The 27,329-nt window shown below is 41.5% G+C and overlaps 1 protein-coding gene across 1 annotated transcript in view; it reads right to left on the bottom strand.

Annotated features, from left to right (window-relative positions):
* Positions 1-214: 214 nt before the first annotated feature.
* Positions 215-27,329, bottom strand: part of LOC126293287 (tenascin-X-like) — a 126,877-nt gene continuing 99,762 nt past the window's right edge. The window contains exons 4-10 of the mRNA XM_049986408.1: positions 26,368-26,520; positions 25,343-25,587; positions 22,839-23,030; positions 12,472-12,660; positions 11,200-11,347; positions 7,239-7,441; positions 215-545 (exon numbers count right to left, since the gene is read on the bottom strand). Coding sequence (XP_049842365.1) covers positions 377-545; positions 7,239-7,441; positions 11,200-11,347; positions 12,472-12,660; positions 22,839-23,030; positions 25,343-25,587; positions 26,368-26,520 — 1,299 coding nt within the window. The 3' untranslated portion in view covers positions 215-376. The remainder of the gene's footprint in view (positions 546-7,238; positions 7,442-11,199; positions 11,348-12,471; positions 12,661-22,838; positions 23,031-25,342; positions 25,588-26,367; positions 26,521-27,329) is intronic.

Genomic DNA, 27,329 nt, shown 5'->3' with positions numbered 1-27,329 from the left:
GGTATGGGGATTTCTGTTTAACCAGGACTAGCAGACATGTACCTGTAAGCAGAGAAAATATTAATTACATAACTATTTCTTGATGTAATAATTAAATCTGTACGACTTACCCCTTGTATAGGTTCAAGAAGAGGAAGGTGTTGAAGTAACAGTCTTTTTTGGAATTGAGTACAAAAGTAACACAGGGTGTTTGGGATTAAATGCACAGTACAAATTTGTACATTGTGCTGAAGAATGTTATTTATTTTAGGAATACTTGATACAAATGAAATATATATTCAGACTTTGGTGCTGCTACTGGTGCATAAGTCAATAAATGGCAACTTCAAAATGCACAGTCTGTGGTGCTCGCCGCACGCCAGATGCTCCACCACGTCTAGCCGGAGCGTGGCACACACTTGTTGCCCGCCTTGACGGACTTGTCCTTGACGAATCCCGCATTGCACAGGCAGAGCCCCGGGCCAGAGCAGATGCCGTTGATGCAGCCGCCGGGGCAGTTGGCGATGCAGCGCGCCCCGCGCAGGTCCATCGGGTCCTTCACGTATCTGTAACACCGGGCAAGTTTTTAGGACACGTCTGATGTAGCAAAGATGCTTACGGACCAGAACTTTATGACCTCTGCCCACCACAAGACCGAATGCTTTCTAGTAGCGTCGTCAGCAAGTGACACGGTACAAAAAGTAGAGAGCCCTTCAAAGACGGATTGATCTTTCCCTGCAGCTTCTGTGATAGTTTACTATCTGTACCATGAATACTTCAAGAGACCAGGTTTTTATGTATTATACCCATAAGCAGCAGCACACTCATGTCAGTAGGTTGGTAGTAATGCTCTATTTTGTAGACACTTTGCACATTGCGCATACAGGTCTTAAATGGCTACACAGGATAATTGAAATGGCCTGGGAGTCGGGACAGGTTCCATCAGACTGGACAAAAGCAGTAATCACACCAATCTTTAAACATGGAAACAGAAAAGATCGTAAAAACTACAGAGGTATCTCTTTAATCAGCGTTGTGGGTAAAATATTCTCAGGTACCGTTGAAAGAAAAGTGCGAGTATTAGTTGAGGACCAATTGGATGAAAATCAGTGTGGATTTAGGCCTCTTAGAGGTTGTCAGGACCAGATCTTTAGCTTACGGCAAGTAATGGAGAAGTGTTATGAGTGGAACAGGGAATTGTATCTATGCTTTATAGATCTAGAAAAGGCATATGACCGGGTTCCTAGGAGGAAGTTATTGTCTGTTCTCCGAGATTATGGAGTAGGAGGCAAACTTTTGCAAGCAATTAAAGGTCTTTACATGGATAGTCAGGCAGCAGTTAGAGTTGACGGTAAATTGAGTTCAAGGTTCAGAGTAGTTTCAGGGGTAAGACAAGGCTGCAACCTGTCTCCACTGTTGTTCATATTATATATGGATCATATGCCGAAAACAATGAACTGGCTGGGTGAGGTTAAAATAGGTGAACACAAAATAAGCAGTCTTGCATATGCGGACGACTTAGTTGTGATGGCAGATTCGATTGAAAGTTTGCTGAGTAATATTTCAGAGCTAGATCAGAAATGTAAGGACTATGGTATGAAGATTAGCATCTCCAAAACGAAAGTAATGTCAGTGGGAAAGAAATATAAACAGATTGAGTGCCAAATAGGAGCAACAAAGTTAGAACAGGTGGACGGTTTCAAGTACTTAGGATGCATATTGTCACAGGATGGCAACATAGTGAAAGAACTGGAAGCGAGGTGTAGCAAAGCTAATGCAGTGAGCGCTCAGCTACGATCTACTCTCTTCTGCAAGAAGGAAGTCAGTACCAAGACTAAGTTATCTGTGCACCATTCAATCTTTCGAGCAATTTTGTTGTATGGGAGCGAAAGCTGGGTGGATTCAGGTTACCTTACCAACAAGGTTGAGGTTACAGATATGAAAGTAGCTAGGATGATTGCAGGTATTAGTAGATGGGAACAATGGCAGGAGGGTGTCCACAATGAGGAAATCAAAGAAAAACTGGGAATGAACTCTATAGATGTAGCAGTCAGGGCGAACAGGCTTAGATGGTGGGGTCATGTTACACGCATGGGAGAAGCAAGGTTACCCAAGAGACTTATGGGTTCAGCAGTAGAGGGTAGGAAGAGTCGGGGCAGACCAAGGAGAAGGTACCTGGATTTGGTTAAGAATGATTTTGAAGTAATAGGTTTAACATCAGAAGAGGCACCAATGTTAGCACTGAATAGGGGATCGTGAAAGAATTTTATAAGGGGGCTATGCTCCAGACTGAACGCTGAAAGGCATAATCAGTCTTAAATAATGATGATTTTCGCATTGCGTATACCGAACAGTGGAAGTGATACAAGAGCAGCAAACCCAGCACGATAAGATGCTGTGTTCGTTTAAACCACTGAAACTTACAAAAAGCTGCAGCAAGCGAACGGTGAAGATCCATTACCTTGTGCAACAGTGTGTAGGACTTCAAATAAGGCCAACTTCTCTGTGTCAAAGAAAGTGGGCCTGTCGTTTCAGCTTCTAACATCAGCACAGCTGCTGTGATTGCCCATGAGGATTGGCAGACAACATTACGTAACCTCAGTGAAGTGTCAAGAATTTCATATGCCAGTGTTCTTACAATTATGCACAGTCGTCTCCGTACGACCTGTGTTTGTGCCGGTCGGGTGTCGCGTCTGTCGACTCCCGAACAGAAGCCTGCGGCTTCTTGCTGATTGAGGGGATGCATTTCTGGAATTTATCATCACGAGAGATGAGTCAAGGCTGCATCATTATAACCCCAAATGAAAATGAGCCAGCACTGTGTGGAAATCACCTGCTTCTCCAACAACTAAAAATCCAAAAGTTGTTCCATCTGCAGGGAAGGTGATGTTGATCACATTTTTTGACTCTCCCTCACACTACTGTTACAGCAGCACACCACACATCAGCTAAACAGGTGAAGCAGATTATGAGGAAACTACCAGATCTTTCTCAGTCTGAGTGACCACTTCATCACGACAATGCACAGTCTCACATCGCAAATGAAAGTAGTGTAGTTTCTGGCAAGTTCAACATTACCTGAGTGTCACATCTGCCTCATAGCCCAGATCTCACACCTTAATTGTTTGTTTATTTATTTTATTTCATTTTTATTCTCATCAGTAAAGGCAAGGCTTTGGGGCATTCGTTTTGAGAACTCAGAAAAGTGAGGCGATTCTCAAGAACCTGAAAAAGAATGGCCTGCAATTGTGCTCGAGGACTAGCTGAGATGCTATATAAAGTGCATACGAGTAGGATGGGAGCACTGTGAAAAAGATCTTGCAAACACTGAAATGGAGTGACAAACATCAGTGAAAAGAATCAGGCACAGTCTTTACTGATCATTTTGTATATAAGAGGAGCTGATGCGAGACAAGAATCATTCATTGGGCTAAAAATCAGGAAATCCACTTGTAGCAGTTTGCCTCGCTTTTTGTTTCTTCCTCCATTTTCCTCCGTATCGACGTACTGGCTGAAAAAATAAGGGGTGGCCGTGCAGTACTGTCTACTGTAAATGATGGTGCTGACAGATGCACAGTTGTGTTTCACAGTCTTTTACTTTCACTTTTCACAACTCTCCAATAATACACATTTATATGGCCAGTGCACTATTGTTTAACTTCCCATAAGCCTCATTAATAGTTAGCAGGGGAACTTCTACATACTGCTACAATAGTTTCATGTTGAACATCTACGAGCATTAAAATCCTAACAACAAAGGTCACAGTTCTTGAAGAATAGAAAAGTACATATGGAGCAGACACTGCCACTGTTTTAACACAAGGCCTAATTGTTTCACACTCTTAAGCTGATGCACTATCGTCGTTTTACTCGACACAGGTTCCTTGCCTGAAACTTGGCCGTGGACTGTCTCGTGACCAAAAATTAAGCCGTTATATATCATCACAATAATGGATGCTGAAACTGCACATTGTTCAAAGTTAACTTTGAAGAAATTACAATTAAAACTTAACTCATTAAATTAAATGAATACATAGAAAAAATTAAATCTTTTTAACGGTTTCTTCTGTTACAAGGTTTAGGCCGAATTATTTGTTACATCGTGAAATTAACAAATATCATTACACAAACAATACTTTTGACAAAACTGTAAATTACTCTGGAATTAATTAAGGGCTGGCTTTGCTAACATGCTTTAGAATAGAGCCAAATAGATACTTTAAGATTACTAGTGTTTCATCTTGCAAATGTTTATAATTAGTACAGAATTTATATTTGTTTATATGTCTACAATAGACTAAGTTACAAAACAATTACTGACTTCACCCTATAATGAAAGACACTAACTAGGAATAGTCAAAATAAATTAGAAAATCAATAACATACATAAAACTAAGCACAAAATTATATTTGGTGTTATATTCCTTAAAAATCCCTACTTGCTTTGTCACACACTGGCATAAGCGACTTTAACAAAGGGCAGATTATTATGTCCTGATGCCTGGGAATGAGTATCTCTGAAACACCAAACCTGGACAGATGTCCATACAGAACTGTTGTGAGCATCTCTGGAAAATGATTGAAGCAGTGTGAAACTGTGAGTACGTGACAAAGTTTTCAATGTTCTGTCCTCATCATAGAATGTTATGCTCCATAAAGCAGGATCTGCAGCAGTCTGTAGCAGATATGACGACAGTGTACAACACTGGTGCAGACAACACCGTTCGGCACACATTGGCAAACGTGGGGCTCGACTGCTCTGTAGATGCCTAAATGTTACCGAATTGACCCGATGACATCACTTACGACTTTTAACCTCTATTTTTGACCTGTTTTGTATCAGTATTGATGCTGAAGGTGACCAGTTGTAGCATTACAGACTACAGTGGACAATGCACTATCGAGGTTACGATGTTTCCTGGTCGGGCATTTAACATTTCATATTACACCGAGTAGATGATAGTGTCCGGGTATCTACTAATTTACACCGCGCTACAGGTACAGACTGGTTGGTGTAGTTTTATACTATGGAGAAGATTCTCCTGGTCTCTGTCAGATCTGGAAGGCTGCCAGTTTTAGACGTTTCAGTTAAACGAAAATCAGATGGTCAGCTCAGCCACTCTGTAAACCCCAAACCAATGCTCACTGTTTTATTGCTGAATCCAGAGAGTTTTCACCACCTTGTCCAGAAGCGAGTTCCTCTAAATGCAATCATATATAGAGCCAAAGCTGGTATGTGTTGCAAAATAATGGCTATGAGGCGTGAGATATAAACTGTGTTCTCTCATTGTAGGTGGTAGGTACCTAGTACAAAGTAGTAAGCTTAACATGTTTGGTGATTAATAAACAGTTTCAGTTTCAATAGTTTTGAGTTTTAATTTGTAAGATATTGTGCTTAGCTTCTATAAAACCCTCCCCTCCTCCAGCTCTTTTCCTGGGTATCCTACTGCCCTATCTTTAATCAATTCCTCCCCCCCCCCCCTTTCCCCCAGCCATTCCTTTCAGTTCCATTAAATACAAATATGAGCAAGGATGTAAGAGTACATTTTAGGATAAAACTTTTCTAAGAAGAAGGTGAATTATTCTCCAGAATAAATGCTGGTTTATCACCACAAATACTTTCATTCTATTGTCATTAAATTCCATGGTAAAGTGAAGGGAATAACCATTCTAATGCATCCAGACAAAAGATCAATTATTTGAATCAGTTGATGTAACCATTATATGCGTAAGAACAAAAGTAGATTTTTAACTAAGTTAATGTAAATGTGCAAGATGCCATAATGCAAGAAGAAGTGCAGGAGGCCAATTTTGTACTCATCTTAAGCAGGGCAACAGAATACAAAGTATGAGATAAGTGCTACACAATTTGAAGATGGAGAGAAATGCAGTCAGTGCATGACACAAAGGTCCTACAACATTCTGCTTAAGTGGCCTTCCTGTCTGCACAATTTGAAAAGATCCCACCAAGTAGTGGCTGGATGACTTGGGTGGGAGTGGAAAGAAAGAAAAAAAAAATAGTGCAGTACAAATTTTTAATTTTTTCTAACCATTAAAACTAGAATAAAACTTTTCATAATCTATTATGAAATGAGGCATCTGGGAATGATGATGTAAATGTGTGAAGTGTTATCAGATTCAATAATGGGGAAGTGTGAAAGACAAAGCGCACAGATGGCCCAAGTTTGATGTGGAGAGGGTGGAGTCACACTTGGCAGAGTGGGATGGCTGAGGACGGACATCTTGGAAGCTCCTCAAGAGACCACAAAGATTATGCAATAGTTGTTTAGTGTCTCCTGCAAATGTTGAAGTAAATGACTCAATGGGCTTAGATTCATTCTATATGCCGAGTTTTGTTTAAAGTGTATTTTGAATTTGGAAGAAAAGATTCCATGTCCCTCCTGACCAAGTAAGTATGCTTACACTATATGCTTTGCCTTGCATTGCTTCTTTTCGCTTTATCAGTGTTTTTACCACTGACTGTCACAAGTACACAGTAGACAAGACTGGTCCAAAGTAACCCAAATACGGCTTTATTCATGAAGGACTCAACTACAGCGAAAAACAGACTCCTGTGAATCCCCATGTAGGCACAGTACAGTGTGCTCAGTGAATATGTAATAGTTCTCCAATGCTCTCAAAATGTGTAGTAAAACAGGAAGTGTTAAGTTATTGTTATTTCAGGACCTGCGTGGCAGAGAAAGTAACTGTACAAACTGTTAATGTAGAAGTAAGCCCATATTCTCTGCAAAGATTTTTTATGGGTTCCATAACTACAAGTTGAATACGCAGAATGGATGTACTCCGAGTTTGCGGTTTTCTGTAATGGCTCTTCCCACGATGGTGCCAGATGTGGGCTATGTTAATGTTTTATGTTGTATTTCAGATACAACATTTAGAGGCCACTGCATCTCACTGATAAATTTTCAACATCAACATTTTGTTTTGCTCTTCCTTATATGTTTAACACTTCCCTTCTCTGGATAAATTCACTTTAGCATTATGATACAAGGCAAGTGAGTCAAGCAGAGATATGGGTTACCTGGGAACATTTTCATAATAAACCAATGAGGTACGTTCACAGAATGGCAGACTGCAGAACGATGGCTATCAGCAGTACAGTTAAGGCGAGTCACTACACGACTTACGTTTAGTCCTGAATCTAACCTCTGGCACTAACAGGACAAATATGTGAGCAAGTAACTAGCAGTCAAAATGTATGTCTCAGTGGAGCTGCCTGGTAAGTTGTGTGTACATACCCCGGTTTACACGTGCAGACATCAGGACCAGTGCAGTCACCCATGACGCAACCGTGCGTGCAGACAGGGACACAGACGTTCGACTTGGGAGCCGACTCCGTGTAGCCCGGCAGGCAGGTGCAGCGGCCAGGGGATGAGCAGACTGCTCCCGGGCCACAGCCCTTGGGGCAGTCCGGGCGGCACAGCACTGTGGCGTTCCTACCCTGTAATGTAAGGACGACCAATTCAGGTTAATTATCGTGCATACCTTACTCCTACAGCAACAAGTATTCTTTGAAAGAAAATATTCCACTTCTACACCTCAATGAGCCATCTAAATCAAAGCCCAAGCAACAAAATATAATGTACAATATAGCCAAACTTTATACTGACACTCGACACAGCTGACCCGACCTTCGATAAAACCGACCTGACCCTCAACAAAATGAACTGAACTATTTATTCTGACTATATGGCATGTTAGGATGTAAGGTCATAGTTGTGGAAGACATTTGTTGCGGCAAAACACACACCGTTGCACATAAGGAGTGTCTAGTACAGCGAACAAGCATCAGTGCAAGTCAGTGCTTTTGCAATAATCATGTCCAACATGGTCCAGGGAATATCTCAGTTTTGTCAGTAGAATCAAAAAACTGATGTACCTCTTTTTAACATAACTTATTTGTATCCACAATATTGAGAAATTATTCTGATACTACAGAATTAAGCAGCCAGTTCATCATTGCTTTTTACAATGAGACAGAACAGCAAATAAATAATACTTTATTAAGAACATTCTAAGTGCCGTACCAGGAAACTGACTTGTTTTAAGTGCCAATGTGAAAATTTTTGTTCTAAGTGTCATTAATACTGAGACACTGAATTTTATTTGTGATAATACAAGTAAAGAAATACAGCACTAATATTGTAAGTAGCAGAACTGTAGTCAACAAAAACCGTTTCTCATTTCTTTTACAATTTTTTTTTCTAGACAACAACAAAATTAAATACATGGAATGAACTCCTCAGTATTGAATTCTCTTTCTTATGCAAGTCTGTTCTCGAGATCAGATGTTGCAGTGTTTGCTGTGACTCTTCCTGCCCCATCAAAAAAGAAATGGCAACATTGTCAACAGGTCTTGCTCTTCTGCAGCTGATACACGTGGCTGATCCTTCAGATGAAGTACAGCATGGCACACATCTGTAATGGTCTTTCCTCTTTTTAAATACACTGATCTTTTTACATTCTTCTGTTTCTGAGTAAGAATTTTTAAAAACTATTTGAGATGGATGAGAGAGAGACTTTGCGCATACTGTATTTGGAGATCTTACACATCTACTTTGACAGCAATGTTTCCTCATCATCTTTAGTCAGAGTAATTAGTTGTACGGATGGGCATTAGATGGAATGGGTTCACATCTTTTACTGATGGCACTCCTGAGGGAAGTGCTACTTGACCTAAGGGCAATGCACCTTCTAGTAATGGAAGGTTTTCTTCACAATTTGGCACTTTAAAAATGTCTAGAAACATGCAATAGTTTACTGAAAACACGTCTGAAGAAGATGGCATTTAGAACTTCACGTTCTGTAGCCTCATCCTCAGTTGCTTTCATATTATGGTATGTCAATAATTATTACTTTGGCACTGTCTAATAACAACTGAATGAAATACAATTTTTGTGCCATAGGTGTTTCACCTTAATGTTTTTGTAAGGCATTTACAGTAATCTGGAATGTGTAAACATTTTTGTACACACAAATAATATCAACAAAAGCATGTACATATTACTCTGTCAGAAAAGTTTTAGAGCAGTTTTTTTATTTATGAGTTTGCAATATTAAAATGGAACATATGTTATTTTTAATGTTACATAGTATTTGTGCATCCCTGAAATGACCTTGTCCACATTTTCACACAAACACACATTAGTTACGGCAACACAATGGATGCCAATCGTGAGCAAAGACGAACATAAATTCTGCGCTAAGCTCGGGAAGACTCCTACTGAAACGTGGACAATTATTAAGCAAGCACATGTAGGTGAGGTGCTTTCAAGAAGTCGTGTTCTCAAACGGCACAAAAGATTTGGTGAAATCAGAGATTCAGTGGAAGATGATCCCAGAGCTGGTCGCCCATCTACAGCACATACCGATGCAAACGAGGAGTCTGTAAGGCAGTTACAGCAAGAAGATCATCATTTAACTGTACATGTGATATCAGAAGAACTTAATTGTGATGTGTGTCATAAGATTTTACATGAAGATTTAGGGGAATGAAAACTTAACACAAAACTTGTCCGTCACATACTAACAGACAAACAGAAAGAGAAAAGCTGAAGGATTTATGCTGAACTACTGGATTGAGCCAGATGTGATCCCGCATTTGTGTCAAAGATTATTTCTGGGAATGAAAGTTGGTGCTACCAGTATGGCCCTCACATGAAATAAAGTGCTGAATGGTGGGGGGTCTGGATCACCAGCCTAAAAAAGAAGTCAAATGACAACCTTTGAGAACAAAGACAGTGTTGATTCCATTCTTTGATACTAAAGGATTAGTTCACCACGAGTATGTTCCTCCAGGTGAAACAGTGAACCGAACTATTTACATCAAAGTCTTGAAACATTTACAACAAGCAATTCAGTGTTGTCGCCCTGATGTGTGGCATTCTCAGGACTGGTTCTTACTGCGGGGCAGTGCAAAGCCCCATACTGCATTATCTCTTACCAGGTATCTGGCCACACATTCTGCTCTTGCCATACCACATACACCATATTCGCCCAATCTCTCTCCTTGCAAGCTTCATCGAGATATCTCAGATATCCAACAGGCTGTGACAAGTGAGCTTACCAGTACCTGCTTGCTCCCAAAACCTCCAGTAACATTGGCGACACTGTATAAATAGCCCAAGGGACTACTTCAAAAGAAGTTGGTAAGTGCAATTTTCAACCTTTAAGAAAACCTGCCCTGCAATGTTTTTGACAAAAGGAGTATTCAAGTGTTATGACTTGACAATGGCCAAGGAGTGCTTGGCCGAAAGCTCGTGTAGTTTTAAGCAATTGACATGGTTGGAAACCCGAGAATATTTTATTCAGAAATGGTTATGTTTAGCAATTTTCAGACCATTTGCAGTGATTTACAGACTTCATGTGCACAAACAACAATGGAATTTTTATGGATGATAATGCACGATGCCACTGGGCCACAACTTTTTGTAACTGGTTCGAAGAACATTCTGGACAATTCAAGTGAATGATTTTGTCACCCAGATCACCCCACATAAATCCCATCAAACATTTAGGAGGCATAACTGAGAGGCCTTTTGTGTTTCAAATCCTACAGTGCCTACACTTTCTTGATCGTAGATCACTTTAGAGGGATCACAGTTCAGTATTTCAGCAGGAGACTTAGACGACCTAGTCGAGTCCGTGCCATCTGCTACACTGTGCTGGGCAAAAGGAGGTCCAAAACAATATTAGGAACTTTCCTATAACTTTTGTCACCTGAGTGTACGTGTGCTGCACACTAAGTCAAAGTCAGTCCGAAGTGAGCATTCTATCTGTTGAAACATTATGTTGGTCTGTGTAAGTAATATTATGTTATGTTATTAGTCTGTCTGTTAGTAAGAAACTGTTGCAACATCAGTATTTGTCACCGGTGAAATTTTATGAGACTACTCAGAGGCTACGTAGTTTACCGATTTATGTTGCTGAAGTTGTACTGACACTCTGCAGGAAAGCTGATCATTGTGTGTGTAGAAACAATACAAGTAAATTAATAGCATTTGTTAAATCATCATTATTGACTGTTTAAGTACCTGATGATCATAGCAAGGAGGTTGGTGAGGACTTAAAGATACAAGAATTAAGAGGTACAGAAAATAGCTTTGTAATTTTACAACTTCAATTTCTCGAGACACTTTGGCTCTCTCTAGTCCTACGAGTTTATCAGTAGAGCAAGTACTCCCAGTGTGGACAGCATACCTTGACACCGGATGGTGCGGTCTCCCTGACGTAGCCGGGCAAGCAGTCGCACTTGTCGGGGGCGGTGCACCTGGCACCCCGTCCGCAAGGTGTCAAGCAGCGTGGAACACACACGCGGCCCGTCTTGTTCTTCGCGTCTTTCTCGTACCTAGAACACAATTGTTTAGTTAATTCAGGGTCACTTGGACCATCTGCGTCATCTATTGTCACAACAATGCAGAGCAATCCAGGTAGAAATACCACCGCAGTACGTTATCCCACACGGAGAGCCATCAACAGATGTAGAAATAACTTCCTATGTGACACAGGGAAGTGTGTCGGTACCCTCGCTGTACATTAACGACCGTGTACACTTTTCTCAGGTGATGCAGTTGTTTACAATAAAGTACTGGCTAAAAAAAAAGCTGCAGCAATATTCAGTCAGATCTCAATAATATATGGAAGTGGTGCTGAGATTGTTTCAAATGTTCAGAAATGTAAAACTGTGCAATTAAATTCATAAGCTGGTGACAGTATCCACAAGTCATAACTGGATTTGGTTAACACAAAAATACCATGGTGTAAGAATTTGTAGTGATATGAAATAGAATGTTTACAAAGGCTAAATTGTACACAAAACAGGTTGCAATCTTTGGTTCACGGATAGGGTACTGGGAAAATGCAACCACTCTACAAAGAAGACTATTAACAAATCACTTGTGCATCTCAGATTATTGCCAAAGAGTGTGTGACCCATCCAAACAGGACTAACAGGGAATGGTATAAAAAGTAATATTGACTGATTTGTTTGATCCTCTGGAGCGCATCACTGAAATACTGATAAACTTGAATTAGTACATCCTTGAAGAAAGGCATCAATAAAATTGCAAAAGCCTATTACAAAGTTTAAAGAATGAGTCAAATGAAGAACCATGGAAAATACTGCAACCCCTTGTGTCTGTCTGACATAAGGTCACCAGAGAAGAGATCAGGCTGGTTATGGTGCACACAGTGGCAGCTAAGCAGACATTTTTCCAGCTCTCCACATGGGAATAAAAAAAAAAGTAACCCACATGTGCGACAACATAAAGTACCCTCCACCATACACTTCACAGTGGCTCACAAATAATAGCTGCAGATGCAGACGCATTTTACGATCACGGGTTAATGTTACAGTGCTCGATGAAAAAGAAGGCACAAGTTTGTTGCCGTCACATTATCCTCTTCTGTCACGGGCGCCGGTTCATCCGAATGCCCTGAGACCTTTACGGATGCAGGTGAACGGTGACTCACCCAGAGAGACAGGTGCAGACACCGGGTGCAGAGCAGACTCCACCCACGCAGCCTCCGGGACAGTGGGGGATGCAGCGAGAGCCGGCCGGCCGGGCTGCAGGGTCCACAGTGTAGCCAGAGTTGCAGACGCACTTGTTAGGGCCCGTGCAGCGACCGTTGGCACAACCTCCGGGGCAGTTAGGGCGGCACCTGCAACGTGATCACCATCACGTACTATGAGATTGAATGGTGTCTGGTAGCAGTGTGTGAATATATACAGTGTGGGGGCAAATAAAAGTGCATATTTTGGGGGGGGGGGGGGGCGCAGTTGGACGTGAGTGTACAATATAACCACATCCTCTGACATGCACATTATGTTTTGGAAGTAGTGTGTGATTATTTTGCGTGGGGAACCCTCATGCCTAAAGTGTAATGCAACGACCCTCGTACTCTTCGAGAACTGCACATAACGTTCAGATGAGATTGCAACAATCCCAGCAGTCCAGCTATGATACTACACCTTCCCAAAATTTTAAGTCAACATTACAGTACCAGTCCAATACCACATGCTGTCTGTATAGTTAAGTGGGTATTGTATAGTTCTATATGTTCTAAAGTCTATATAAGTAAATGTAACATTCCATATCCACCACCAAGTACATTCTTAATTGTTAACTGACCGACACAATTAATCAGAACCTGTGCCTATGCCAAATTAGTCATCATTTCGTAAAATTGTAGTGATCATTCTGTAACAGTAAATAATTACAGACGGCAGAAGTGTTGGTATGAAAAACCAATACTTTGAATTAACGAAATGGTAATTTAAAAATCCAGTAACAGAAAACCTCATTACTTTTGTGAAACAGCTTGAAAGTTATTACCAAGTGATGTGTTTTCATTTGTTATTTATTTTTATGTCCTCTTTTGTAATTAATATTCTTTGTAATCACATTTCCAATTAACTCTCCATTGTTTTCATCACCCAACTTTCCAATTTCCAGAATTTGAAGCTATATTTGTGAGTTTTACAGTTGTAATCAGATAAAGCACAAGTTCTGTACAGTCAATAAATGTTAGTAACAAACTTCATACTGTAACTAATTACAAAATTAAAATACAAAAGCCATTATTATGCTTAAAGTTCAGATTGATTTTCATATTTAAAACCACTGATGATACTGTAAAAATAATGTCATTTTATTATGCATTTCATATCATATTCAGCTATATTATCAGTTTCTTTATGTTTTATAAATTTTAATTGTAACTTCAGAAGTGTACCAAATTAATAATGTGTTATTTTGAAATTCACTGTTAAAGTTCTGTATAAAGAAACACAGCAGAGCTGCTTTTGGCATGCTCAGTATTTTGTCACATTTTTTTATGTCAAACTCAGTCTTTTTGTCTCTGACTCATCTCAGTGTTTTGTCTTGACGTACTTTGGACAGTCTGCTTTTTGGTGATGCTGTTTACATCATGTGGAGAACAAAAACTATGATAGATTCCAAGACTTACCAAGCGGGAAAGTGCTGGTAGACAGGCACAATAAAATAACACACAAACACACACACACAAAATTTGAACTTTCGCAACTGGCGGCTGCTTCGTCAGGAAAGAGGGAAGGAAAAGGAAAGATGAAAGGATGTGGGTTTGAAGGCAGAGGGTAAGGAGGGGAAAAAAGGATAGGTATATAATCGCGCGCGCGCGCGCGCCCACACGCGCACGCATGCACGCACGCACCCACACACACACACACACACACACACACACACACACACACACACACACACACACAATGTGTGTGCGTGTGTGTGTGTGTGTGTGCGTGTGTGTGTGTGTGTGTGTGTGTGTGTGTGTGTGTGTGTGTGTTATTTTATTGTGCCTGTCTACCTGCGCTTTCCCGCTTGGTAAGTCTTGGAATCTTTGTTTTTAATATATTTTTTCCCATGTGGAAGTTTCTTTCTATTTTAAAAACTATGATAGACCTCAATCTTTTATTTACATAGTTTCTACGTGCAAATACAGAACCAGGCAAATTTCAAAAGAAGAATTCATCAAGGTGGAGGCAGCAACAAAAATGACAGGTTACGTATCAGTTTAGAGTAACTTTGGCTCATATCGATACAGCTCAGAGTGTTAAATACTGTGTTTATTACAATAGAAACACAGCGTAGATCATATCTGCTCGACTTCTGGATATTTATTATTAAAGAGAGGATGGTAGACCTACCCAGCTTCGATCCACCTTCAGCAACTTGCTGACTGGGGCCCAAAAGTGCTGAGAGATGAACGGTGGTCACTTTCAACATCTGGTGTAGTCAGGTTATTACTGTATTTACTTTCCTCTGCTGTGTTTCTTTGTGCCCTGGAACTCTGTTCTCCAGGCCATTTTTATTTGCGCCATCCAGTGCAAGTGGCATCATTCTAGCAACAGTAGAGGCCAAAAAAGAGGGAAATCAACTGACACAAGTGACTTTGACAAAGGCTGGAGTGTTATCGCCTGGCACCAGGGAACTAGCATATTGGAAGTGATGAAGCTGGTCTACTGTTCGCATGCTGCTGTCACGAGCATGACTGGAAATTGACTGAAAGACAATGAAACCACGAGTAGGTGACTCGATGTTTGATGTCCACACACAGTGCAGAATGTGGTGGTTGGGGACTTGCCTGTTCTGTACAACAGGACAGGCAGCAGTCTGTTGCAGATGACACAAGACAATGCTGGTGCAGGCACAAGTGTTCCACAGATCACCATTTAGTGCACACTGTCGAATGAGGAGCTTCACAGCAGACGACACTGGTGTGTTCCGATGTCGAACCAATGATGTCGTCGGTTATGGCTGGGACGAGATTATCAAGATTGGTCTGTGGATTGTGTAAACGCATCACCTAGTCAGAGAATCATATATATTTTTATTCCAGGTCAGTGGTCATATCAGATATGTCGTTATTCGGGCAAACAGCTGTTTGAGATACGCACGGGTGCAGTACAGTGGAGGCCGTCTTACGCTTTGCAGGACATTCACTTGGACTTCCACAGGACCTGTGGTAGTAACTGAGGGCACCACAGCAGCTGTAGACAGGCAAGACCCCAACCACCACATTCTGTACTGCAGGCCACATACATCCCCTTATGATTTATATATTCCCCAGTGGTGATGGCATATCGAGCAGGATAATGATTCGTATCAGAAAACCGGACTCGTGCTACAGTGGTTTGTGGAGCTCGATAGTGAACTCACATCAACATTTCGGCCAGAAAATTTGCCTCTTCTGAATTTGATAAAATACATGTCAGTTGCAATCAGGTGCCAGCTCTGGGCACAAACTTGTGTCCTGTAATTTACGGGAACTGCATACACGTGTGCGCATGCGCACATGCCTTTGATACCGCGTACCTCCAGAAACCTACAGAGGGCTTGTCAAATCTGTTCCACATGTAACTGCCACTGCATTGCTTTCCAAAGGTGCATTGACCATCTATTAAGCAAACAGTGCTAACGGTTTGGTGTAATTAACTTTGTTAGTACAACTTTTTATGTACCATAGAATGGGGTGAGAAGGGACACCGTGGTTGTGACAGAGCAGGCTGACTGCCCCCACCAAGTTTTGTATGCACTCCTGTTCCATGTATTAAGGCCTGTATGAAATTTTCACCAAATTTCTTTTAAAGATCCTACTGTTAAAGTTACTTCATGAAGCACATACCATGTACATCATCACAATGGTAGAAACAAATTCCCCACAAAACTTTATTATTCAGATAAATCAGTTTATTGTTCTGGTTGCAATGGGACATTTTGTTTCATCAGAAATAATGGTAATAAAAGTTACTGTAATTCTAAAATTTCATGTATCTATCCATAGGAAAAGTCCTCTGAGCTAATAAGTCAATTTCAGAGGAAAGACCACTCCCTAATTTAAGAGCTATTTTCCCCTTTTCTTCTCTGTGAAGTGTTTAATTCAGATATTGATATATCATCACACCGTATCATACCATATGAACTTGGGACTGCCTTATCAAATGGGCATGTAAAATTCTCTTGAAAATAATTTTGTTTGTAATAGGAAACAAACCAAACTTTTTGTCAACCATGGTCATTACATGGAAGATGTATATGTGTGGTTGTAGAAGATGTGTCCTTTAAAAATTGAATGGTTCTTTTGAAAATAAATTGCATAAATTGTATCTTCATCCCTGTATAAGACATACTTTCATTAAATGTGTTTTATTCTATCTACTGCTCATAGATTTGAAATGACGATGGTGACACCTTGTCTATGAAATGTTTAGGAAAAGAACATGCTCAGTGATGTTTGCTGTTCACAAAATCTCACACCTGTGCTTTACTATGGACACACAAAAAGTAGCATATACAAGCTACTTTGAATCCATTATTATGTACGGTATTGTTTTTGGGGTAGCTCGACAAACATTGTGCGGATACCAAAAATTAAAAAAAAAAAAATCATTCGAAATTTGTGCACTGCAAATCACAAAGAACCATGTTGGCCATTATTTAGAAAACTTAAAATATTAACTCTGCTGTCCTTACACATATATGAGGTTATTATATTTTGTACACCAGACATGAGTTATTTGAGGGAAACCATTTTGTCCATTCACACAATGCTAGAAACAAAGAAAATTTTATGCGCCACATCCACCGCCGCAATCTGTATCCCCAGGGACCTCAATACATGCGAATAAAAATTTGTAATAAATTAAAAGGGAACAAGTTGTTGCAGATGAATTTGGGTTTACTAAAAAAAAGCTATATGAGGTACTGACAATGAAGTGTTATTACTCAGTGGATGAATTCATGCAGGACAAACCAGAAATTTCAGCTGGATATAACCTTTTACATATTTCAAGAAATATCCTCATATTGTTGTTATTTATTGTAGTGCTATTATTTACCAATGTAAAAATCTTTCTAACTGTATTATAAATTTTTGACACATTTCCTGTACGGAAACCAAATCGATTGTAAATGTGCATCATGAGATGAGTAAAACACAACCCACAATTCACTAAAGACAATTTCTACAGCAAACACCAAATTTATTCATGTCTTTTGGACCACTTTCATCCTGTTACAAACACTGTTTTGTAATGTGTGAAATTTGGTTCTATATTTATTACGAAAGAAGGAAACTCTGACCATTTAAATGCCCAAAGGCTTGAGTTTGAAACGACTTATCACAGATTTTGTTGACACTAAGAAAGCTACATGCAGAACTGTTAGGGCTAACCATTTCTTTACCTCCATCCTGTATGTTTCATAAAATGACAACCTAAATGTATGGAGTGCTACTGAAGCATTTGACAAACATAGGGCGGGAATAAGGGTATTTGCCACCTCATTCCTATGCTCATTTTTCTCCTCCAAGTTCATGTGGCCTTTCCTACGAACCTTGTGAACCTACTCCATTCAAATGAGGTCACTTTTTTAGCTGTCACAAAGACTCCGTGACATTTGCACTTTTCTGTGTCACATATGCCTTTATGTGGTGCTTTCAACATCTAGGTGAAACACTCTGTTGTTGTTGTTGTGGTCTTCAGTCCTGAGACTGGTTTGATGCAGCTCTCCATGCTACTCTATCCTGTGCAAGCTTCTTCATCTCCCAGTACTTGCTGCAACCTACATCCTTCTGAATCTGCTTAGTGTATTCATCTCTTGGTCTCCCTCTACGATTTTTACCCTCCACGCTGCCCTCCAATGCTAAATTTGTGATCTCTTGATGCCTCAAAACATGTCCTACCAACCGGTCCCTTCTTTTTGTCAAGTTGTGCCACAAACTCCTCTTCTCCCCAATTCTATTCAATACCTCCTCATTAGTTATGCGATCTACCCATCTAATCTTCAGCATTCTTCTGTAGCACCACATATCGAAAGCTTCTATTCTCTTCTTGTCTAAACTATTTATCGTCCATGTTTCACTTCCATACATGGCTACACTCCATACAAATACTTTCAGAAATGACTTCCTGACACTTAAATCTATACTCGATGTTAACAAAATACTCTTCTTCAGAAACGCTGCCAGTCTACATTTTATATCCTCTCTACTTCGACCATCATCAGTTATTTTGCTACCCAAATAGCAAAACTCCTTTACTGCTTTAAGTCTCTCATTTCCTAATCTAATTCCCTCAGCATCACCCGACTTAATTAGACTACATACCATTATCCTCATTTTGCTTTTGTTGATGTTCATCTTATATACTCCTCTCAAGACACTGTCCATTCCGTTCTACTGCTCTTCCAAGTCCTTTGCTGTCTCTGACAGAATTACAATGTCATCGGCAAACCTCAAAGTTTTTATTTCTTCTCCAAGGATTTTAATACATACTCTGAATTTTTCTTTTGTTTCCTTTACTGCTTGCTCAATATACAGATTGAATAACATAGGGGAGAGGCTACAACCCTGCCTCACTCCCTTCCCAACCACTGCTTCCCTTTCATGTACCTCAACTCTTTATAACTGCCATCTGGTTTCTGTACAAATTGTAAATAGCCTTTCGCTCCCTGTATTTTACCCCTGCCACCTTTAGAATTTGAAAGAGAGTATTCCAGTCAACATTGTCAAAAGTTTTCTCTAAGTCTACAAATGCTTGGAACGTAGGTTTGCCTTTCCTTAATTGTTCTTCTAAGATAAGTCGTAAGGTCAGCAATGCCTCACGTGTTCCAGTATTTCTACGGAATCCAAACTGATCTTCCCCGAGGTCGGCTTCTACCAGTTTTTCCATTCGTCTGTACAGAATTCGTGTTAGTATTTTGCAGCTGTGGCTTATTAAACTGATTGTTTGGTAATTTTCACATCTGTCAACACCTGCTTTCTTTGGGATTGGAATTATTATATTCTTCTTGAAGTCTGAGTGTATTTTGCCTGTTTCATGCATCTTGCTCACCAGATGGTAGAGTTTTGACAGGACTGGCTCTCCCAAGGCCGTCAGTAGTTCCAATGGAATGTTGTCTACTCCGGGGGCCTTGTTTTGACTCAGGTCTTTCAGTGCTCTGTCAAACTCTTCACGCAGTATCTTATCTCCCATTTCATATTGGTCTACATCATGTTCCATTTCCATAATATTGACCTCAAGTACATTGCCCTTGTATAGACCCTCTATATTCTCCTTCCACCTTTCTGCTTTCCCTTCTTTGCTTAGAACTGGGTTTACATCTGAGCTTTTGATTTTCATACAAGTGGTTCTCTTTTCTCCAAAGGTCTCTTTAATTTTCCTGTAGGCAGTGTCTATCTTACCCCTAGTGAGATAAGCCTCTACATCCTTACATTTGTCCTCTAGCCATCCCTGCTTAGCCATTTTGCATTTCCTGTCGATCTCATTTTTGAGACGTTTGTATTCCTTTTTGCCTGCTTCATTTATTGCATTTTTATATTTTCTCCTTTCATCAATTAAATTCAATATTTCTTCTGTTACCCAAGGTTTCTACTAGCCCTCGTCTTTTTACCTACTTGATCCTCTGTTGCCTTTTTTACTTCATTGCTCAAAGATACCCATTCTTCTTCTACTGTATTTCTTTCCCCCATTCCTGTCAATTGTTCCCTTATGCTCACCCTGAAACTCTGTACAACCTCTGCTTCTTTCAGTTTATCCAGGTCCCCTCTCCTTAAATTCCCTCCTTTTTGCAGTTTCTTCAGTTTTAATCTACAGTTCATAACCAATAGATTGTGGTCAGAGTCTACATCTGCCCCTGGAAATGTCTTACAATTTAAAACCTGGTTCCTAAATCTCTGTCTTACCATTATATAATCTATCTGATACCTTTTCGTATCTCCAGGGTTCTTCCATGTATACAACCTTCTTTCATGATTCTTAAGCCAAGTGTTAGCTATGATTAAGTTGTGCTCTGTGCAAAATTCTACCAAGCGGCTTCCTCTTTCATTTCTTAGCCCCAATCCATATTCACCTACTGCGTTTCCTTCTGTCCCTTTCCCTACTACCGAATTCCAGTCACCCATGACTATTAAATTTTCGTCTCCCTTCACTATCTGAATAATTTCTTTTATTTCATCATACATTTCTTCAATTTCTTCGTCATCTGCAGAGCTAGTTGGCATATAAACTTTTAGTACAGTAGTAGGTGTGGACTTCGTTTCTATCTTGGCCACAATAATGTGTTCACTATGCTGTTTGTAGTAGCTTACCTGCATTCCTATTTTCCTATTCATTATTAAACCTACTCCTGCATTACCCCTATTTGATTTTGTGTTTTTAACCCTGTAGTCACCTGACCAGAAGTCTTGTTCCTCCTGCCACCGAACTTCACTAATTCCCACTATGTCTAACTTTAACCTATCCATTTCCCTTTTTAAATTTTCTAATCTACCTGCCCGATTAAGGGATCTGACATTCCACGCTCCGATCTGTAGAACACCAGTTTTCTTTCTCCTGATAACGACATCCTCCTGAGTAGTCCCCGCCCGGAGATCCAAATGGGGGACTATTTTACCTCCGGAATATTTTACCCAAGAGGACACCATCATCATTTAATCATACAGTAAAGCTGCATGCCTTCGGGAAAAATTACGGCCGTAGTTTCCCCTTGCTTTCAGCCGTTTGCAGTACCAGCACAGCAAGGCCGTTTTGGTTAGTGTTACAAGGCCAGATCAGTCAATCATCCAGACTGTTGCCCTTGCAACTACTGAGAAGGCTGCTGCCCCTCTTCAGGAACCACACGTTTGTCTGGCCTCTCAACAGATACCCCTCCGTTGTGGTTGCACCTACGGTACGGCTAACTGTATCACAGAGACACGCAAGCCTCCCCACCAATGGCAAGGTCCATGGTTCATTGGGGGGGGGGGGGGACTGTTTGAGCTGTTTAAGTGATGGATCAAGGCTGTCACGTAGATGCAGTATTCACTTTAATATCTAAAAAGCATTTAGCTCAGTACAACAATGCCTCTTATTAATGAATGCTCGAATGAGGTATCAAGTGAGATTTCTGACTCAGTTGAGGATTTTTTGGTAGAGAAAAGGCAATGTGTTTTTTTGGATGTAGGGTGATTGACAGATGGAGTAGCTTGAAGTGTGCCCCCAGGAAGTGTCTTTGGACCCTTACTGTTCATGTTGTATATTAATGAGCCAGCAGACTGTATCAAAAATAGCCTCAGAATCTTTCCACATGGTGCAGTTATCTGTAATGAAGTACTGTCTGAAAAACGGAGCTCAAACATCCAGTCAGTTAATTAGATTTCAAAGCAGTGCAAAGACTACCAACTTGCTACAAATATACAAAAATGTAAAACTTTGCTCGTCAAAAAATGGAATAATGCAATATTTATCCTGTAACAATAATATCAATGAGTCACACTGGAATCAGTCAACTCATACAAATACCTGGATCTGAAATTTGTGGGGACATGAAATGAAACGAGCACATTGGCTGAGTCATGGGTAAAGCACGTGGCAGACTTTGGTTCATTGGCAAAACACTGGATAATTAAATCAGTGCACGAGGAAGATTGCTTCCAAAACACTCTCGCAGCCCACCCTAGAATACTGGTCAAAATTGTGCGATGCATACAAACGATATTAAACATATACAAAGAAGAGAAACACGAGTGGTGTGACCTCTTAACTGGCATACACTGCACTTCTTGAAGCTACTTACAATGTTTCAATAATCAGCATTGGGTGAATACTGCAGCAAAATATCCCAAGACTCTGCATATAATTACAGGACAGACAGATGCATTTATGGAGGCATAGCTCCTGGGCTCTGTATGCAGATGGAATGGCAAGAAATAGTAATACCTTCTACAATGTGAGGTTCCCTATGTCATGCATCTGACTACAGTTTGCAGAGGATACAGACAGATATAGATATAGACGTAGTTATTTCCACTTTTCTGTGCTACATCTCGACAGTGCGCCTCTTTAGTCGAGTGGTCGACGTAGGTGGCTGCCGTTCTGAGGACCGCAGTTCAATTCTGGTACTTCCAAGAATTTTTTCTTAGCGGTAGGACTTTTACGGAGTGCACTCAACATTGTGATGCCAGTTGAGAAACTATTTGATTGAACAGCAGCGACTCCACAGTTTGGAAAGTCTGCAAAATGGCTGGGAGAGCGGTGTGCTGACCACATAACCCTCCACACTGCATCTGCATGATGTCAGAAAGCGGGAATGACAAGACGGCCGGTAGACGTCCCTCAGACCTTTACGGTCTCGACGAGGAGCTCGCACATGCCTCGACGAAGAGCCGCCGTCGTCCGAGTGAAATCGGGTACTACACGGCATTCAAGCAAATCTCTGTACTCAGCGGCAAGTGCCGACAACTATCCGAGGTAGTTTTCTGTGGCACCTTTCCAGAGAGGAGGCTGGAAAATTGAAGCAGCTATTTGGTGTGCAGGTACTTACGTTTTGGTGGCAGCATCCAGGTAGTATCCAGAGTCACAAGTGCAGGTGTCCGGGCCAGTGCAGCGACCGTGCGGGCAGCCGGATTTGCACGTGGGGGCGCACTGGTTGGACTTGCCCACCTTCACGTAGCCGGGGTGGCACGTACACTCATTGGGTGCCGTACAGTCACCATTCAAGCAGCCTCCTTCACACCTGCGGACACATGTTAAACCCTTTAACATGACATGGTGTGACTGTTGTAAGGACGCATCTGCACAAGTTAGTTCTGCTCTATAAGGAAACAGTACATCTGCTGACAGGTTCATAAGATTAGATGTGGCAGAATATAGTATGTTCTCCTGATCCTCATTTTGGATAGATACCTTGGACTGGCAACTGATAAATTAGATGTACATGCAAGGCATGTCCAGTAAATAAGAGTTCTGAGCCTGTGTCATTCAAAGGGATTTTTTTCTCTTGACAAAGGTAGCAGCACTGCATTCAATAAAAATGAGTTGGCAGAAGAATGCATCATCAATTGTATGGAAACTTATTGTAACGCAGTGTTGAAATATATGTGTGTATTCTGAATCTTGCCAGCTGTGATGTGAGGACTGAAATCTTGTTTCTTATTGAGAAGGAGTGATTTTGAGTGTAATCAAAAGATGTGGGCATTCCTGAATCATGATTTGATGAGATGGTGAACAGGATTGAAGAAAGTATTCATGGCGGTCATCAACTGACTTCAGACAATACCAATGCCATGTTCCCAGAAATTGCTACATCTCCCCTCCATGTAATTACTGGAACACTGTGTGAATTGTGCTTGCATGAATGTTTGTACCTATTTCTCCCTCTAATAAAGGGTTTTGTCTGAAAGATGAAATAAAACAGTCTCTTACTAATTGTGCCTGTTGGATTTTCTGCATCTCCTCTGTGTGGTGAGTTGCAGTGTATCATTATTTCTGTTGATTGTTTATTATATTTTAAGTTGTAAATTATTCAATATTAGTACTTCTCATATGAAATACAGAATCTGTTTTTATAAATGATCAACTTTATTGTTCATTTGTTATTACTTATTTCCTTTCAGTTTTATCTCGCATTGTGTGTAGCTGAAATTAATCACACTCCTTTTGACTACCTCGCATCATACCCTAAAATGAGAAATATCATCCCTGTCCCTCCCACACAGGTAATCTTCTGCCCACCTAAGCAATATCCTTATTCATCTCTGCTCCGAAACTGCTCCCAACCACTTGCCTCGTGGCTCATATCCCTGTGATAGACCCAGATGCAAGACCTGTCTCATACATCCTCCAACTACCACCCACTCCAGTTCTGTCACAGGCATCTCGTACCACATAGAACGAAGAGTCACCTGCGAAAGCAGTTGTGTGATCTACCAGTAACTGTGCAACATCTTACATGGTTATGATAACCGACAACCTCTCCATCTGCACAAAAAATCTGAACAGCCCAGTTGTCGAATATGCCACCTGACAAGATGTGCTACACTTTTAATGACTTTTCACAGCCTGTGCCATCTGGATCTCACCCCAATTGCAGATTTTCTGAATTGTACAGATGAGAACCTTTGCTGTCCCTGTCGTCCACCTTTCCTGGTCCCATTCCAGTATGCACACACACCTATCCTGCCAATGCACCTACAACTCCTTTCCTCTTCTCTCTAGGACAGCCTCTGACACTCCACCTAGCAACCCTATCCTGTCCCCACCACATCCCTGCACACTCCCACATGCAGCACTAGCATCTTCCCCAACCCTATACTCTATCCCTTCCCATCCTTCCCCATGCCGCTTCCTTATCACTACCACTTACCACACCAAACAAATTGCTGCACACGTCAGACAAAGTCGCAGCCAGACCTCAATGCCCTGACAGTAAAGGGTGTGTGTGTGTGTGTGTGTGTGTGTGTGTGTGTGTGTGTGTGTGTGTGTGTGTGTGTGTGTGTGACATTATTCCATCCTGGACTTTCAATTGTCTGAAACTTACAATTACTTTTATGTAAGAAAGGTGAGTACATGTTACTTACCACATCTTTGTTGTGAAAAGCAACACTAAGCTGTGGTGAACAATAAAAAATTGCTTCTCTGTATTGTAAGATAGCTGGTTCTGACACTATAAATGTAGTTGGAAAGTTCTGGCAAAATGTAAACCCCTAAATCTTTAACATTTTGTTTCAGGCCCTACTTTCTTCTGGTATTCAGTCGTATTTTTTACACATGCTTTTACACTACTGTCCCGTCTGTTGTTACTGTATGTTTTGTATCAACTGACAGTCTAGAGAAGGAGACAAAACTAATGGAACTATGTTGGAATTAAACATTTCAGTGTATATTACTTCACTGAAAACACATTGTTCGATAAAATTAAATACCTCCTTATGTATAACCATTTTTTCCACATCGCTGTAGGCTCTCCTCCAAGACAAACTGACAGAATACAATGTGTACAGGAGGGAGGTCTCATACAAACTGACAGGCAAGTACGACTGTGATTACCTGGGCAGGCAAACTTTCCTGGCGTTGTCCAGCGTGTAGCGAGCGTCTGAGCAGGAGCACACTCCGGGTGCCGTGCAGTTTCCGGGGGCGGGACCGCAGCCGCCAGGGCAGAGTGGTACACACAGCTTGCCCGTAGTGTCTGGCCAGTAGCCGTGGTCGCAGTTGCACGTGCCGCTGCCGGTACACGTGCCGTGAGCGCACTTACCGGGGCACGTGGGGATGCAGTTCCCACTCAGGTCCAGTACCTGTGGACGACACCAGCCAACCATTATTTTAAACACGTTTGGAGGTTAAAATGGGTTGGGCAGCAGTCAGAGGCCCAACAGGTGGACTGGACCCCAACTATCGGTCCCTAGGAAACACTGGATTGCAGCCAGTGGTACCTACAACCGATTTTACGGTCGGCATCCCGTTCTACGCCATCCTTGATAAAACTTTAACGTGGTACACTTTTTGGGAATTGGTTTAACCGGAAGTTGACAGACTTTTCTGCAGAGGAGACAGGAAAATCAAATAATTACAGCAGTTCTCACAGCTACCAGTGCACCTATGCTGAGTGATAACCAACACATGTATGTAGTACCTGTAAATAATACCATTCTGATATTTACGTTTTAATACCTAACCCTGTTGGAGAATAGGAAAAAAAAAACAGTCCTCATGTATGATTATATGGATTGTCTAGATGGCAACAATCACCCAAACGAGGGGTGAAGCATATGCCATGAGACTTGATGACTAAATGGTTAGGCAATATACAGAAAGTTTCAAAATTTATGTTACACGCTTCTACCCCTTGTAGAGAGACTCGCTGGCAATTTTTCCCTCACGCCGTTTGTTAATAGAACAGGAAAGGGGAACAAACCCTCCACCATGCACCAGATGGTGCACTACAGAGTCTGTCTATAGATGTATGTGCTAGTCCAACGAGAGGTTGGCACAGCAGATAGAGAAGCAGTGGACCGTATAAAACCAGTTAGTAGAGGATGACCCAAAACGGAGAGCCAGTGACTACACGAACACACCTTTCCACGACCGCAGGTGCAGACGTTGGGTGCGGAACAGTTGCCACCGCGGCAGCCACTCTCGCACTGGGGCAGGCAGTGGTAGTCGGTGCCCAGCTTGTAGCCCGAGCAGCAGTACGGCACGGTCTTCCAGCCGGGGGCCGGCGTGAATGTCTGCAAATACCACCGACAAATGAGTTTCTCACTGTAATGCTCTCTCAATGCCAAATATAGGCTGCACAAAGAGACTGTTACAAAAATATTGGCTAACATTCGGTATCATATTGAAACATCACCATGATTAGAAACTAATCTGTAAATACAGGATGTAACTATACTAGTATTTTTCTGAAAATTTTTCAAACCCACCAATTCCTCCCTCCCCTCCCCCTCCCCAACAACTCTTCCACTTGATTGCTTACACCTCTGACTCCACCACTTACTTACTCCTAACTTCCACTGTTCCACCACATGTTATCCCCAAATTCAATAGTTACTTATCCTCGACTTCACTGCTCCACCACCTGTTTTTCTCCCATCATTGCTTACCTCCAGCTTCATGGCTCCGTCTCCTTACGCTAAATTCCAGCACTTCCTTATCCGCAACTTCACTACTCTACCACTTTGTTATTGCGAACATCACTACTCTACCACTTGCATATCGCTATATCCCTGACTCCACTCACTGCAACCCCCCCCCACCCCCCACACGCAAACACTGATTACGCCCTCTGTCCAACGGATCCTCCCGCTGCTTACCCCACCACCCCAGCCGACTGATCCGCTTGCTGCTTAACCCCCCCCCCCCCCTCCATCCCCCGTCCCACGAATCCGCCCCCTGCTGATCCCGCTCGCTCCTTATCTCCCGCCCCACGGCTCTGCCCGCTGCTTACCCCCCCCCCCCCCACGCCTCTGCCCTCTGCTTACAACCCCCGCCCCATGGCTCCGCACTCTGATTACGCCCCCCGCCCCACGGCTCCGCC

The sequence above is a fragment of the Schistocerca gregaria genome, chromosome 10 (assembly GCF_023897955.1).
Source record: "Schistocerca gregaria isolate iqSchGreg1 chromosome 10, iqSchGreg1.2, whole genome shotgun sequence".
NCBI classification, from domain to species: Eukaryota; Metazoa; Arthropoda; class Insecta; order Orthoptera; family Acrididae; genus Schistocerca; species Schistocerca gregaria.
This window is presented reverse-complemented; position numbering and strand designations above follow the sequence as displayed.